This window comes from Cryptomeria japonica, chromosome 3 (genome assembly GCF_030272615.1).
Source record: "Cryptomeria japonica chromosome 3, Sugi_1.0, whole genome shotgun sequence".
Classification (NCBI taxonomy): Eukaryota; Viridiplantae; Streptophyta; class Pinopsida; order Cupressales; family Cupressaceae; genus Cryptomeria; species Cryptomeria japonica.
The window spans coordinates 689,691,662-689,709,121 of record NC_081407.1 but is presented as its reverse complement, the minus strand read 5'-3'; the positions used below and the strand labels follow the sequence as shown (position 1 = coordinate 689,709,121).

The window sequence follows — 17,460 nt, the reverse complement described above, 5'->3', positions numbered from 1 at the left end:
TTTTGTAGAATTGTTGGTATATGCTACAGCTATTTGAATCTAAATCGTTGTTCAATTGTTGGTGATTTTGCCCTTCAAATGTTGTATTTGCATTCATGGTTATCAATTCCTCCAAGTTAGATTAGAATTTGTTTTCATGTTTATTAAATTGAATGAAAGATTTGTTGAATATATTTGTGTGGAAACCTTAATCCATACCACTAGCCTCTTGCCGCTGGTAAGTGCGCCTTGTGTGGTCAACTGGAGATTTGAGTAAGCTTAACTTCAACTATTATGTGTCTCTTGACAAGCATCAACTTGGATGGTGTCAACGTTTGATGGTGATAGTCTGAAAATCCTTGAGTATACCTTAGACGATTGCACTAAGCTTATGTCAATACCTGTTTGTGAGACCTTGCCTAGTTTGATTCCACTAAACTTGTTCATCATTTCCTACATTCCTAGGCCTAGAATAGATTTCTTGAACCCTATTCCTTTTGCCCATTTTTTTAGCAAGAATTAAGTCCAAAACTACATTGCTAAATCCTAAGTTGTCAGCATGCCTATTCCGCATATTTCATGATCGAAGAAGATAATCCTAACATTTGTGTAAGTCCCCAAGTGAACATAGCAATTCACATCGACCATTGAGTTACCCACTTGTCAAGACCTGACATGTAGAAACCTTGGAATCATTTTAGTTGATCTTACCCTTAGCATCTGAGGTCATTTTGTTCAAGAGGGGGTAAATTATTTTGGTATTTTATTCTGAAATGTTATGTGCATAAAACACACATCAACATGACCCAAAAAGCCAATTTCCTAGATTTTAGGGGTCCTGAGGAGTTCAATGGATGAAAGATGTACGAATTTCAAGCAGATCTGGAAAAAATTGCACTGTTATGGAGATTTCAAGTTTTGATCATGTGGTTCTTGAAGTTCATGAAGTCCGCCCTTGGTCAAGGTTGTGGAATCCATGAAGTCCGCCTTCCTGACAATGATAAAGTCCACCCTTGGTTAAGGTTGTGGTTCCTGAGATCCACCAAGTTCGCCTTGGAAAAGGTGAGGTGGGTCATCAACATTTTGAACTCCGCCCTTACCTTGGTGCACAAGATTCTTGAAGTCCACTTATCCTTGGTTCCTAATAATCACAAAATCCGCCCAAGGATATGAAGATGTTGCCTAAGCCAAGTAAAGTCCGCCCTTCATCAATATGAAGATGGTGCCCAAGTCAAGCAAAGTCCGCCTTGAAGAGGTACACAGTGCACAAATTTGATGAAGTCCGCCCCATGATGGAGAAAGAAACTCACAAAGTCCGCCATGTATAAAGGTGAAAAGGGAGAGAAGCAATTCAAGTCCGCCTTGAAGTGTGTGGAGACAGCAAGTCAGAGGTGCATGAAGTTAAGAAAGTCCACCCAATGGTTAAGGAGGCAACAAGCAAAGAGGTGCAAAGGATTGACTAAGTCCGCCCTACATTGATAAATCTGATCAGCAAAGAGAGGTGCATGAAATTCACCAAGTCCGCCCTCCTACAAATCCAAGTGCATGAGCTGAAGGAAGTCCGCCTAGGACTAGTCAACACAATGGGAAGCATGCTAATGAAGTCTGACTTGAAGTAAGGAATGATAATAGGCAAAGTTTCTTAAGTTTCTTTAAGTCCGCCCTTCCCCTACAAGTTGAAGTGCAACAAGTTGATAAAGTCCTCCTGAAACATGAAGAATGGTGGACAACCCAAGGCAAGTCCGCCTAGCAAACAAGCAATGTGGCATGAAGTTAATAAAGCCCGCCCTAAATCAGCATACACTTGGTGCCTAAGAACAGCAAAGTCCGCCCTTGGTTGAACTGAGATGCATGAATTGGATGAACCCCGCCTATGGAGATAGAGCACAATTCTCACCAAGTCCACCCTATGGAAAAGAGTTAAGAAATCAAGGAAGTCCGCCCTAGAGAGAGTGTATAAAGTTAGGCAATCAGTCAAGTCTGCCTTGGAGGTGGTAAATGGTGCACAAAGTTAGTAAAGTCCGCCCAACCTACAAGTCTATGGTTCCTGATTTCAATAAAGTCCGCCTTGGAGCTGTTAGGAAAGGTTTTGAAGTCCGCCCTACCTCAAGTGCAAATAGAAACAAACTTCATGAAGTCCGCCCAAGTGAATGAGAATGACATGGTATGAAGTTAAGAAATCAAGGAAGTCCTCCCTTGATCAAGGTATGAAGTGCATAACCTTCACAAAGTCCGCCCTATCAAGAGTTGAGTGCACAAACATGATGAAGTCCGCCCTAGCATGATACATGGTGCCTAAATTTCACAAAGTCCGCCCAACTATCAAGTATTTAAGTTCGAACAAAGAATTCAAGAAAGAAAGTTTCAAAATTCGAGCTAAGGGAAAGAAGAAAGAAAGATGGAGTTTGATTCATGAACTCAAACTGAAAATAGAAACTTTCTCAAGGAACTAAACTCGGACTAGAAAGAAAATCAGAACTTTCCCAAGTGACTAAGTTCGACTGGATTGAAATTAGAAACTTTCTTAAGAGACTAAACTCAACAAAGAAACAAGACATGTCTAGGTTCTATGAATGGAAGAAAAATAGAAACAAAATGAGTTCAAGATTTAAATGGCCAGTTGTGTTTCTAATTGCAAAAATTCGAACTACTTGAAGGTTTATACAAATGGTCATTCATTCATTCATTTCATTCATGATGAAAGTTTGAACTTGAGGAGAACTTTAAGAGTTTTTCTTGGCACGTCTCAAGAGTTTTCAACAAGTTTTGAGAGTTTCAAAAGATTTCAGGAGACTTCAAGAACAATTCGAAAATTATCAAGAAGCCGAGGCATGATTGTGGGGTTTTCAATCCACTTTTCAAGATTATTGGGAAATCTTGGTCTGATTTTCACATATTTTCCAGAATTTGAATATGATTTCACTTTAATTCACAGATTTTGGGGACTGAGTTTTCCATTTTCAGGTTTCTTGAGGACCAATTTCAACTCCAAATTCTCAAATCAGATCAAGTTCCCTGAGTATTTCCAATTTCTAAGTGTTCGCAGCTTGTTGAAAGCTAAAAGTGTTGAGGAAGTGGAGAATCAGAGCACACTTTGCCATCAAACCTTCAAAATTCACGCTCAAAATGAGGATTCTAACTTAATTTCTTTTGGTTTTGCAGGTTTTGGATGAGAGCTAAGGTGGGATCATTGCAAAAAACACAAATGGAGTATCAAGCCAAATTCAGAATTGAAGACAAGTCCACGAGCAAGGTTCGTCCAAGCATGGAGATGGCCAAAATTTGGCTAAGTATGAGAAATACTTTACGAAGGGATTCTTTTTAAATTCAAGGCACTTGAAAGAATCTCAAGGCATCAAGAAAGAAAAGTCCTCGGACTTAAGGATTTCCGACTTCTTAAAGGATTTCATCTCCTGAAGAGTCAAAGACAAGCTCCCAATCAGAATCAGATGATGACAAGAAGAAACAAATTTCCATACTTAGACGATTTCTTTGCACAAATTGGAGATTTTGGGAAGGACATCCAACACGCTGAGGTGACACCTCATCATCTTCCAACCAGTCAGATTGTTCCAAGTCAGCATGTCCAGGTTCAATGAACCTGACTTATCCACAGAAGCTTCTAGAGGGCACACTTCACAATGAAACAACCTTCTATTTTCATTGTTGGTTCATATTTAGCAAGAAGGACAAGTGTCCCCATATGTAATTTTCTCATTGGTTGAGGGGTGGTTAGTTTTGGGAAACCCTAATTAGGGTTTTTATCTTTCAATCTAGGCCCTTGATCATTGTTCGATCTCGGTCGTTCATAATTTCTAGACTCCTATATAAGGTTGCCTCCTCTCATTTGGAGAGTGGTGAGGTTTTTGAAACATTGTCGCGAGAAGGTCATTTTCAGATAATATATTACTTGTGTGCTTTCTCTTAAGGCTTTGTAATCTCTATTATTTGAATGATTGGCGAGGTTTTCAATTTCTTCAACACAATAGTTTAGAATTTATTTCATGTTGTTAGATTGAATGAAAGATCTGATAAGTATTTGTTTATGGTGTATCTCCGCTCATACTTTTGGTGAATGGATGATTTTCATTCACCGTGCAAAGTTAGTCTGAGCTTTCCTTTGTGCATGTTTAACTTCCAAATCATAAGCACGTCCTTTGAAGATTGCACCCACTTTGTGTAGTTGTCATGAATGAGGCGAAGCAAACTGTGGTTTATTGAGGTCATCGAACCAATACCGTCTCTTGAATTCCTAGGAATAGATTAGAACTTTTAAGCCCTTCCTTTTCAGTTTTTTTTTTCATGATCCAAGTCCTAAATGATAAAGCTTCATTGTGAATTGAACAATCCAAGCGTAAGTCCCTTTGTGTATTACCAACAAATCACAATGCCCATTGAGCTTATCCACACGTCAAGACCTGACAAAAGAAACCTTGGAATCGCTATTTGATCTTCTAGCTATCTTAGCATACGCGGTGATTTTTCAAGAGAGGATAAATTATCTTTGGGTATTTTATTCTAATGTTTGGTAGATGATAAAATAGACACCAACAGGACAGAAGATAAAATTTTGGTTGTGTGAAAAAAGAAAGAGAAAATTTGTGAATCTTTTGAGGTACAACTTGATGGCTGTTACATTTCAGTCCTAGCACTAGCCATACAGAAGCTATTTGCACAAACCTACAATCATTACAGTGTGATTTCGCATTATTCAAGTGGCCATACACAACACCCTTGCTGAAATTAATTGATTGGATCACCATACAGCAACATGGAGTTTAATCTCCTCATTTGTAAGTGGAATTACATCATTTCATGTTGGTATTTGAGCCGATCATAAATTGGTAGTTGGTTGTAAACAGCCCTTGCTGCTGTTATCCCTTCTATTTCTATTGTACCTTCTCAACCATTGAAGATTACTTCTGTTGCAATATCATTTATGATTAATTGTGAGGTTGCATACAAGATTTACATATTTGTATCAACTAATAATTTCAGATCTGCTGTGTACTTTTTTAATTTGCGCTTGAGGGTCTCTAAAAATAAAAAATCAGCATTGTGAGATGTTTTTGCTGTTTGGAAATCGCACACTTGGTTGACAAGGGTTTGCAATGATCATATTTTGCTAATCATCATTAGTATCAGTCACATTTTGGCATCTACAATTGGACATTGGTATTTGTTTATCATTTCAACTTGCATATTGTTTGAGATTCCATCTATTGCCTAATGTTGTCTGATTAAGGACATTACATTGCATGAGGCACAACAAAAAAACAAATCATAGTATGATTCCCTGTTTCCCTCGAAACATCCTATGGTTGATAGGCGTTCAGTGAATTTGAAGCAAATTTGTTTTATCCAAGACGAACTACAAGTCATGTTTCTAGTACGTAAGAAACAAGTAAAATGGTGTTAGAATGGCTGATAGATACAATTCATTTACCGATCCCTATAAATGACAATTGGATAGTAATGAAAATTAGAGTGATAGCCAATTAACCTATCCTTAACCAGAGAACCTATAACTAAGGGGTGACATTTTAGTAAACGAGATGAATATGACAGAATAGGATTAGGTTATTGAGGAGCAATGAACATTTATTTTGCACATAGAGCAAGTGGTCACATTTGTGTAGCTGATTCAGAGCCATGTTGGATCTAAGAAATTCATGTTTTACTTCTATACCCCTTTCTTAAGGTCAAGAACTTAGAAAAAGAAATCCATGTTTTACTTCTACACCCCTTTCTTTAGGTCAAGAACCCAGAAATGGCGTGTGCGCCACATTTTAACTTTGAACAGTAATTTATTAAGTGGAAACAAAGGAACTTGTAAGTGCTCAAAAAGCTTAATGTTTCTTGATTTTGTGATCAATTACAAAATTTTAAATGATAGCTAAACTTTCCAATGTTTGCATTCATTATTGCTGAATATTTGAATGTACATGTGTGTACCAGTCTACTTTTTAAAATATAAGTCCTAGGTGATCACAATTTTGCATAATGTCAATTGTCTTTCTTATGAAACCAATATGCTCTATAGTCTAAGATGATGAGGAAACAGTTCAATGTTGATATGCTAAATAACTATTAAAGATGCCAGTAACGGCATAGTGTAATGGTTAATTTGTGGTGTTGTGGTTCTTGCCACCGAGGTTCAAACCCCTACTGGAGTGTTATTGCTGAGTGTCAATGTTGGGGATATGGTCCCCATTTGTAGCCTCACCAGTTCATAGCCCCAGTCAAAAGAATTTACCCTTTGGAAAAAAAAAAGATGATATGAAAAGGCTAAGGAAATAATATACAAGATGCTAAATGCAGGATTAAGGTGTATGGAAAATATGTTGATTCAAGCATAGTTGTTACAGGCATATGTTGATTCAAGCATAGTTGTTAAAAAGTAATCCATTTACCTCAGAACGCTGAGCCTTGAGCTGCTTGTATTCGGCACTCCTACGATCCAGTCCTGCCCAGAGATCATATGGTTCTGTTCCAGGGGTGTACGCATGTAAAACATGCTTCCCTTTAGGTGCCAAGTTTGGACTTACTACACTTGGTATAGAAATTAGAACAACATTTTGCTCTGCATCCACACCTGCCTTCCAATCATTTACAACAATATGATGTAGGTCTAAATCTTCTGGAACGTCCTGTAACAAAATAGGATGGAGAACTATTAATTAGAATGCCATTGGATAATTTGGATTCCTTACCACCTCTTTCATCTACATATTGTACAAGACTATGAGTTACAAAGATTGGTATTAGAATAAACTTACTAGACATCTAAACAATTGTTGAGTTTTGATTTTTAAAAAAGTGAAAAGAGACTCCATAAAAGGACCAAAAGCTTGAAAATGGGATAAGCTAGACTTGGACTTCACAACAATATCTTTACGTACTAGGCCACATGCCCTAGCTAATTCCTACAATGTTATCTAGAGAGTAGAGATAAACTAATGATTCAGCAAGCTCTTCTTTGCAATGATTTCAGAGCCTGTGAATAATTATACACCATTGTTAAGCTTGTGGACAAATAAAGAGGTACCTAGAGTCACAAAAATATCCCCTTCAGTGACCCTTAGCCATGGGCCTGTGGACCCAGACAGTTTGGTTAAAACATAATTTCATCTGTTGAAACTTAAAGCCTTTGTTGTTCGTGGATGCTGACCTAATCTCTAAACCCATTTCCAAAACATTTCAATGAATAAAATACTAAAAAACTTGTTCAGGAACTCATAACTTTACCTTTGATTTAAATGACCTTCCATGACATTTATGTTCTGTAAATCAGTTAGTTGATAATCTATCTAGACACCATATGCATCCCCTTCTCAAGTTCTTGTGATGAATCCATAGTGTTATAAATATATGGAATTTCACAAATATGTACAATATTAGGTTGATCTACAACCCATCATATTCTTTGCACTTTATTTTTGAAGATATTCCTCAATGTTCCCAACAGGGGATGTTAGCAAAAAAAATGCATCTTCACAATGTCTTTGGTGACAGGAAATGGGAAAGAAATAAAGAAACTTTTCTAGCCCTGGAACTAAAAATGTATGCACAAAAGCCAGGTGAAATTATAGTTGTGTGGCTGACCAGTATTACATGTATTAGTCTCCGAGTCTGATTCCTTTTCAAAGATTTCAAAAAGATTATATGTAGTTAGATGTCTGATACAAAATTCAGTGAGTACTGATATATGTTGGAGGTGAAACGAAGTGGATTACTTTGCCCTGTTTTTCCAATCAAACTGACTTCTTTGGGCTTTGTGAAGGGGCTAATGCATTCAATATGTAATCTGGATAGGACAAATGCTAAATATAATTAATCAAATCCGGATAACCTGTTCATAATGTCATACCTTTGCATCAAAACCAAGGTGGAGATGCATAAAGGATTCACATTGAGATGTTTTCTGTACTTTTTCCTGATATGATTTTGGAAGTTCTGCTGTGGGCAGCAGCTTCAAAGTGTCCCACATTGATGCATTGCTGACTACTGCCTTCTTTGCACGTATAAACTGCAAGATGAGCATACACCAAATATTTATATAAGGTTGGCAAATTGTTTGCAGATCTTTAGAAAGAACATAAATCCCTTTTCAACAATTTCACCAGCTTACAAGTCCACTTGTCAGCCTGACACCAACTGCCTGCCCACCTTCAACAACTATTTCATCAACATGAGACCCCAGGGAAAGCCTTCCTCCAAATTTTTTCATTCCTCGAACAAGAGCATCAACTATTGCTCCAGAACCATGAAGAGGATATTCAAGAACACAACCTGGTTTGTACCATTCTGCAAACATATACACCTGGAAAAGATAACTTCATCTTACTGCATTAAAAGAAATAAATAGAGTAACTGCAATAGAAAATAATAAGTATCTAGAAATTTCTCGAAAGAAAGAATTTTTGATGAGTTATATGAAAATGAAAGCGAATATATGATGAAAGGATAGGGATGGGACAAATAATTTCCATTCGTAGTAAACTCAATTTTGAGATGCTTCTTTCCTTTATAAATGAGAAGTTATAACACATAGGACAGGAAATAGAAGAGGCATGAGGAGCTGAAGGAGAACAAATGACACTGTAGATAAGTAAAGAGAAACAGTTCAGGGACTTACAATTTCTGCAGCAAGTGTGCCGTCAGCTTTCAATCCTGAAAGCAAAAAACAAAGGAGATCCAGCCAGTTACGTATAAATGGATCCTTCAAGTTCAATGAGTCAATGATCTCTGAGAAAGGCCGAAGCAGTTTGGTAGCACCAAGTGCTCGTTGAGGCCCCATCTTTATAAAAGAATCAATGAGGGAAGGTGCATATCGTGCCACTGCAGTCAAGAGAACACCCAAATCTCCTCGGATAGCTGCAGGTGGAAGGGCCATTGCTGCAGTAGAGAGGGGAAGCACTGCATCCTGCAGCATAATTTTATCCCTTAATCTAAGACTAAAAATAAGACATAAACTTAGATAAGTTTCAAGTTAAGATAAAACAATCATAACATTCATTGTGAAAGTAATCTTTTTGAAAGGGTAAATGAAAAGATTACATTGCAAATTTATAATCAGAACATTAAACATAATTGCACTGTAGGAGAAAATGGTAGCACATGGTAGCACATCGCTAATAAAAGCATTTTACAGCCAAAATGTGATCTAGAGTCCACCAGAGACCTTTCAACACAATGCACAAGTATTGACAAGCATTTAACATTTAAATGGAAATCAATATAGATGTCATTATAGATACCCATGTACCATCAATATTACAAGAGTGGACTGGATATCATGTCCACAAGAATTTGTGAATGTCTCATACAAGGTATAAAGAGTGCAATGCTAAACTCTACCAAGTTATAGGATATTCAAACCAGCCCTTACACATTGACTATATGAATGTATAGTGTGAATGGTAGTTGCTACAATTATAGTTGATTTGTCTTCTCTTATTGGATTCTTGCTTGTGTCTTTTTTCTTGGCACACAATAGTGAAAGGTTATTGTTGCAAGTTTTTGCTGGCCTGTGGGCCCAATAAACCTTGCTTTGCTCTCCTTTATCAGATTCAGATCTGCTTCATTTATGTTTACTCTGGTTGTATATTGTTGAAATCAGTCAGGCTTCTCTCTACTTGAGTTTCAATGCAGCAAACAATATGTGAACATTGTTTTATGCATTTGGGAGCGGTGAAAAGTTAATCATCATTGCTGCTGTACAAATTTACTCTTTTTCAAGCAATTAAGGGCTGAAAGAGAGAAACAAACAAAATGAATATTTATCAATCAACCCAATAAGAAAGTACATTGCCTAGATAGAAAATGCATGGAATGTATAATTCTACAATATAAAGATACATGAACCAAAGGTCAAATTAGGACTGAATGGCCTGGAGACTTGAACAAAACTAGAGACCTAAACCCCAAAAATTGACAGGTACAATCTCATGCATGAAAGTGCACTTGAGTCATAATTGAATAGCACTCATGATCATTCCACTAAAATAGCATCCCCTGTACATATTATATCTCAAGAATCATGTTGTGACGTAATCACACACTGCCCCATTGCAAATGGGGACCCCCCACTTTTTTGCTTTAGGCTTAGGGTTTTAGTGTTGTTGACTTGGCTTAGTGTCAATCTCTTAGTCTTTAGCCTCTTGATGAGAGGAGGTAAGTCTTGTGAGCCAGGATTGCACATTGTCATCAAGAGTAAGAAATGTTGTCAATGTCGTCAATATCATCAAATGTTGTCAAGTTGCAAGATATTTCCCAAAGTACTTGGTTGCTAGGGTTGATTTGCTTGAGTGTTGGAGTCGGAGTTAGATGAGACTTGCATGATTAAGTTGTATTAAGTGATCAAGTCACCAGGATCTCAATCGTAAACGTGACTAGGATTTTGCTCAAGCCATGGTCCTTGCCTTGAGCTACGTAATTTGTGCAAATGTGGCATGAAAAGGTGCCTGAGCAAGTAAATTTCATACAAATGCATGCCTAAAATGCACCCTAGCAACAAATCTTGTGCAATCAAGCACCAAAGATGTGCCCTCCCTTGAGTTTTGTACAAATGATCATACAATATGCGCCCTCCATTTGTGCAAATGACCCATGAAAATGCACCCTACCAAGGAGTTGTGCAATTCAACATCATTTTTGCACCCTTCCATGAGCAATTTGTGCAAATCAACGTGCAAAATGTGCCCCCTTTTGTGCGATTAAAGGTAGAAAATCTGCCCAAGCAAATAGGGCAGGCCTAAGGTCAAACATTTAGACCTAAAATGCAACTAAGAGGCCCTAATTTGAAACGTGTGCCCTTAAATATAGGGGTAATCAATCATCAAATGTGTGGAGGAGACCTAAGTAAGAATAAGGTTTTGACCTAAGTCAAGCGTGTGGCATAGGGCTAGACCTGATTCAAACGTGTTGCGCATGAAGACCTAAACCAAACATGTGCCCTTAAATATAGGTCTAAACCAAACATGTAGGCTCAAATATAAAGGAGGGCCTAAATCATGGAGTGCAAATCAATCATGAAATGTGAGAATCGATAGGTCTTGACCCAAGCAACGTGAGGACCTGTTGTGACGTTTTCACACATCGCCCCATTGCAAATGGGGACCCCTGTTGTTTTTTGCTTTTTTAGGGTTTGCTTTTTAGGTCTTTAGGGTTTTGTTAGCTAGCCTTTGCATTTTGAGTATCGCCCGGGGATCACATGGGTAGCAAGTCTGGCTTGAGTAAGGTCCTGATCCTGAAATTTGGCTAAGTCTGGAATGTCCTGATCCTGAATTTGACTAAGTCTGGAAACTGAAAAAACCTCCAAAAACTAGATTTTGCAATATAACTCCTGGAGGTCTGAAACCACTCTCAAACATCCTGAAAGTATATATGGAATATAACTTAAAGTATAAGAAGGAAATGTCACTTATACTTAAATGTTATATTCCATAAAAATTATCCTGATAGAGAGTGCGAAAAGTCAAATTTCGCTCGTGTCCTTCTCCAAGAGTCCAGAGCGAAAAGCGCTCGTGTCCCTCTCCAAGGGACCAAGGCGAATCGCTCGTGTCCCTCACCAAGGGACCAGAGCGAAAATGCTTAGTTGAGCCATTCCTGACCTTGTTTGGACGAATCGAGACATCAAAGGCATGGTGAAGGACGAAATGAGCATGATAGAGCATCCAAACTTGATCAAAAACAATGAAATGATGAAGTTTTTGCCTAGAGGGTCAAATTCGCTCCTGTCCCTCACTGAAGGACCAGAGCGAAATTCTTCATAAGGTACGATCTGGGCAAAGATCAAGTCAAGTTTATGTTTGAAGGCAAGGAAGGAGGTGAAATGAACTCATTGAAGATAAATTGAAGATTACCAAATGCCATCAAAGGACCGAAATGCTTAAGTTCGCTCCTATCCCTCAGGAAGGGACCAGAGCGATTTTTGTTATAGATGATTTTCTTGCCAAGTTACAACCGATCTCAAGGCATGAATGAATGAAATGAAGTATGGCGAGACCATTGAAGATAAATTTTGAAGGTGATAAAGTAAAATGAAGCCCACAAGAGCAAGTTCGCTCCTGTCCCTCTCCAAGGGACCAGAGCGATGTTTATTATATTAGCCAAATCCCTCAAAAATCACGTAAGGTCAAGGTTTTGCAAGGTCGTATGAGGTCCAAGGCATGATTAGAAGGTGATATACAAAGACTTCAAACGTTAAAAGATCCTTAAATTGAACACAGAAGCTATATCGCTCCTGTCCCTCTCCAAGGGACCAGGGCGATTTGCATAGGATCCTTCATTTTCCTTCAAATGCATGTCAAGGCAAGTTTACGCAAGATCAAGGACGTCCTTTAAGAGGCAATGAATGAGGAACCAAGGTTGGAAGATGACGCATTTTGGCTAGAGCTTCAAGATCGCTCCTGTCCCTCTCCAAGGGACAAGGGCGATAATCTTTCTAAAGTCTAAATGCCTTGCAAAAGTCAAATGGAACCAGCATGGAATGAACAAACAATGTTATTATTCGCCCTACAATGAAGATTAGAGATCAAAGATGCAAGATTAAGGAGAAATTATGAGGATCGCTCCTGTCCCTTTCCAAGGGACCAGGGCGAAATTTGCCAAGACACATGTTATCCTTTAAAGATCACGGCAAAATAAAGTTGCACAAGGTTCGAAACGTCTTCTAAAAGGTGATGAAGGAGGAGTTAATATCAAAAATGGAGAATTTCAAGTGAAAATATTTGGATCGCTCCTGTCCCTCTCCAAGGGACCAGGGCGATGATACATCCAAAGGCACTTGTTCACACAAGCAAGACACTCAAACTCGAAGGACCCGACAAAATGGTCGATTTTGAACGTGGAGATGAAGACCTGGGACGTAAAATTGTAAGAATCAAGACAAAAGTGATGAATCGCTCCTGTCCCTCAGTCAGGGACCAAGGCGATGAGGTTTGAATCTTCCCATTTTTTCAATTTTGGCGCTAAACAAACATTTTGAATTTATTTAAATGCTAAGAAAATCGATAATTTTTGAAAATTCAATTAAATGGCATTTAAATATTGCACTTAATATTAATTAATTGTTTTTGCCTTCTAAAAAATCGAAATTGTTAAATTAAAAAAACGTTGGCAAATAATAATTAATTATTTTAATTAAAATTGAATGGAGCGCTTGGTATTTTAAAGGTCGGCTTTGTTATTTGTTTTAAAATCGTTCAAATTGCCTTATTAATTACCAAGTCGGCCTTAATGAATTGATGGTGTAAGCGCTTATATAAGGAGGTGAAGATTTTCATTTTTACATTATCATTTTACCATCTTCATTCAAGTGCGATTTGAGGAAGACAAAGGAGAAGTGCGAGTTGTGTTTTGAGGTGCGAACTTCATCAAAGGGAGGCATTAACATCAATCTAAGGAGGTGCGAACCTTAATTTCCATTTGAGCAAACTTGTCAAAGGCTTGAAGATCACGTCAAAAACTTGAAAGGTGGCGAAATTGCTATTTTGAAGGGAGATCACGTTGAAGACCATCTTATTTCAAATTTTGCCTAGGCAAATTCCTCATTTTGCATTTTAGAGTTAAGCTCTTAAGTGAGGTATGGCAAGATCTCTTGTTTTAATTTCGAATTTTGATCGTCATTGCCTTAAAATTTGAATTTTTGAAATTTTGAATTCCAGTAGCCCAATTGTTTTTTTAGGAAATAATAACTCAAGGATTTATTATGAAGTTTCCTAAAAATTAATTTAATCTATGTTATGCATTGCAAAATCATGTTACTAATTTTGAAATGTTGTGTAGGCATCAAATGGAGATCTCTTCAAGGAAAATCAAGTCGGATCAAGGACGGTCTTCGCCAGGACATGGGCGACCTCTTTCAATCCAGCGTTCCAAGGCAAGGTACATCATCATCCTGCACATCAAGGACAAAAGGAGTTAGAACAAGAGTTAATTAAAGATAGCCTCTCAACGACATCAAATTGAATATCTAGCAAGCTACAAGTGTCAGATGAGGTGGCGTCCTAGTCATCATTTCTCCAATCAGTGAGGTCCACCTCAGCATGTCCAGATTCAATATACTTAACTCATGGAAGGTGGCACAAACTCCGATGTACCTACCCCGGCTATCCATTGGTCGATTTTTCTAGAAGGGACATGTGTCCAAGCAATACAATTTTGTCATTGGTCAAGCATTAAATGTTATGTAATGGTTGTAACAAACCCTAATTAGGGTTTTCATTGTTGAATCTTGGCCATTGATCTTGAATTGATCTAAGCCATCAAATTGTATTGTGGGCACTATATAAGCCCAGGCATTTCATTTGTAAAGGCTAATGAGCAATTGTTGGAGGTAGTATGTATATAGCTAGAGAGTTAGGAGATAGTTGGAATAGTTAGAAGATAGAAATAGAATAGCAATTAGAGTAGAATAGGAGGACAAGGCAAGAAATTGTTGCCATTGATTGTAAACAAACTCCATTTTCATTGAAGTAATGGTGAAGTGTGTCGTTTCTTGCAATTTGCATGGTTTCTTGTTGAGTCTTCAATCTTAGATGGTAGATGATTAGATGAATGGAGGAAATGTGATTGATTGATGGTGGAATTCGTATATCCATACTACTAGCAGTTTGTTGATTGCAGACTCGCCTTGTGTAGTCAACTGGAATCATTTAGCTTAAGCTCAATTTCAATTTGTCGCTTCTTCATTGATATGCATCAACTTGGATGGTGTCTATGCCTGCGGTGATGATTTGAACATCATAAAGCTTCCCTTAGAAGATCGCACTAGTCTTGTGTAGATGTTCCATTGATGTCAAAACAAGATCTAGTTAGAGTTTCATCAAAAATCAAGTCATTGCTCCTACATTCTTAGTATTAGGATTAGATCCTCTCTTCGCCCTTATCCTTTTTTCATTTTTTTTCAAATCCAAGTTAGTCAGAGCTTGTGTTCTAGCAAAGTAGATCGGAAATTCAATCACCAAATGTAAGTCCCCTTGTGATTCCAGCAAATCACATCATACCACGGCGAGCTTATCCACACGTAGAGACCCTACATCAAAGAACCTTGGAGTCTACCTAACTGATCCTTTACGCGAATCTTCAGCAGTTAGAGACTATTTTCTCAAGAGAGGATAAGATACCCTTAGGTATTTTATTCTGTGTTAGGCTGTGTACAAAATACACGTCAACAGGACCCAAATAATGAAACATGTAAACGAGGAAATCCTAAGGCCGGTCCTAATTCACATTAGGGCAGAGCAAAGTAATTAATGCAATGGGAAATGTGATAAATAAGGTACACCCAACCTCACTTAGATACCCATCCAATGATGAAAACAAATAGAGCCGACCTTGTTAAACAACAATGAATTAAACCTTTTCAAAGCAAGAAATGAGGAAACATGTGAGCAAATACATAGGACAGCCGACTTCAAAGAGGGAAAATATTAAGCGTAAAGGGTAAGATGAATAAACTAGGGCTGTCTACCTATTAAACATTCAAATGAATTTTTCAAACATCAGAATGTAAGTCGGCTTGGTAAGAGAAAGAAGGTAAGAATGCCTATAAAATAAAGATTGAATGCCTCATTTGTCCCAATTCAGAACAAATTTCATCAAACTTAGAAGGCAGACTTGAGGTTATTGCCAGCAAATCTTATGAAGGCAGATTCAAACAAGATGAGAGACATTAAAGGTAAACTCCATCAGAATTTAAAGCAAAGTGAGGAGCGAAGGGTGTTACAAGGGAAGGCATTAGATATTCATTTTAGCAACGCACATACATTCTTTAAGGAGCAGTGCAAGCATGGATCTTAAACGTGCTCTGCAAGCAAGACCCTCAAATGTGCCCATGTGTCATGACTTGCGCAGGGCTGCCTCCAATATGTGCTCAAGGGTTTATTTGGTGCAAGGCACCCTTCCAAATGCGCCCTTATACTCCATTTTTGTGCACAGAGCCTACCTAAACCCGCTGTGCAGAGACAGGGTTCATATGCGCTCAATAGGAGAGGAGGTAAGAAGTGATCAGGTCAGATCAGACCTTAAAACATAGAGCTCAGGTCTAAGATCAGACCTAGAATATGAGCAATCAGGCTTTGAAAAGACTAAAACTCATAACTCAGACCTGAAGCTGCAAAGATCAAACCTTGAGAAATCAAAACCGCATTTAGAATCTGGTCTTCCTATCCTAAATTATACCCTAGTTTGCCAGAGCAGACCTGACCTGAGCAAATGAAATCAGACTTAGAGCGAATCAACATCAGAGGTAAATCAGAATTAGGAGCAGATCAGAGCAGAAAACCAGAGACAATTACGTTGCAACTTTAAAAGCAAATTTTATCAAATATTGAGCAAACTTAAGCAGCATTTGCACCTTTTGAATCAGACTTTTTTTTAGCTGATTTCGTAAGAGTTCAAGGTAGATATGATCAAAATCAGAACTAATTAAAGGGGAATCAGATCTAGAAGGGTGGGATCAGACCTGTGACATCACCATGTTCAAGTTCTGAAAGCATGATAATTGTAGTATTAATGTTATCTCATGTATAAGTTGAATTATATTTCATTACTCTTGATTCTCAAATATGTTCTTTTCAGATTCGATGCATGGATGAAGCAAGGAGGCAAGTACATAGAGCCTGGGGCTAAGGACCTCACCACTTGAGAGAAAAACCAATTTATTTGATGAGCCGGATGGAGGAATTCAACAATCATTGCGACTTAAAAGTGAAACATGGATATGGATACCATCAAATTAGGGAGGCAAGTCAGCATTGTGAAGAGTTCACCACATTCAAGGCTTCATCATATCATCCCTATTATTAGGACTTCAAGTTATCAAGGATCAACATCAGGGGTAAAGCGGGAGGTGAATAACATCAGGATGAAGGACTTAAGCAAGGATGCAACCACCACATGAACATAAGTTCTACAACAACATGACATTCAATGCTAGCATTACAACATAAGGAGCAAAATTCATTTCAAGCTTTATTGCATCATGGCGACATGAGGGAGTCAAGTTGATCAAGGCAAGATAGGCAAGCAAGGGTAAAGGGTTCACTTGACTAAGATGATGCTTCCCATCATCATCACACCAAGCTTGGAGATGTTGAGTATCAAGAGATATTGCTCAACTATTTACACATGTGATGAGGTACCAAATCTATGGAGCGAATTGAGGTGGCATCCTTGTCAACACCAACCAATCAAAGAATTCCACGTTAGCATGTCTAGATGCAATGTACCTAACTCATTCAATGGAGGCACAAAATTCAACATACCTAACCTCATTTTCTATTGGTCCACAATCAATATGAAACATATGTCCATCATGATGTAATCATTTCATTGGTCAGAAGGGAGTTTGTTGTCACAAACCCTAATTAGGGTTTCTATTGAATTATCGTTGCCATTGATTTGAGAATCAATCTGGGCCATTGAATTATATTGAGAACACTATAAAAGGCTCAACTCTCTCATTGCAAAGGT

The 17,460-nt window shown here is 38.0% G+C and overlaps 1 protein-coding gene across 3 annotated transcripts in view; it reads right to left on the bottom strand.

Moving 5' to 3' along the window:
* LOC131034368 (prolycopene isomerase 2, chloroplastic) overlaps positions 1-17,460 on the bottom strand; it is a 101,649-nt gene that overhangs the window by 14,376 nt on the left and 69,813 nt on the right. For 2 of the 3 annotated variants that reach the window (XM_057965836.2, XM_057965839.2), the window contains exons 5-8: positions 8,618-8,905; positions 8,111-8,302; positions 7,850-8,008; positions 6,393-6,629 (exon numbers count right to left, since the gene is read on the bottom strand). In XM_057965836.2, coding sequence (XP_057821819.2) covers positions 6,393-6,629; positions 7,850-8,008; positions 8,111-8,302; positions 8,618-8,905 — 876 coding nt within the window. The remainder of the gene's footprint in view (positions 1-6,392; positions 6,630-7,849; positions 8,009-8,110; positions 8,303-8,617; positions 8,906-17,460) is intronic. The other variant, XM_057965838.2, reaches the window with a different exon arrangement.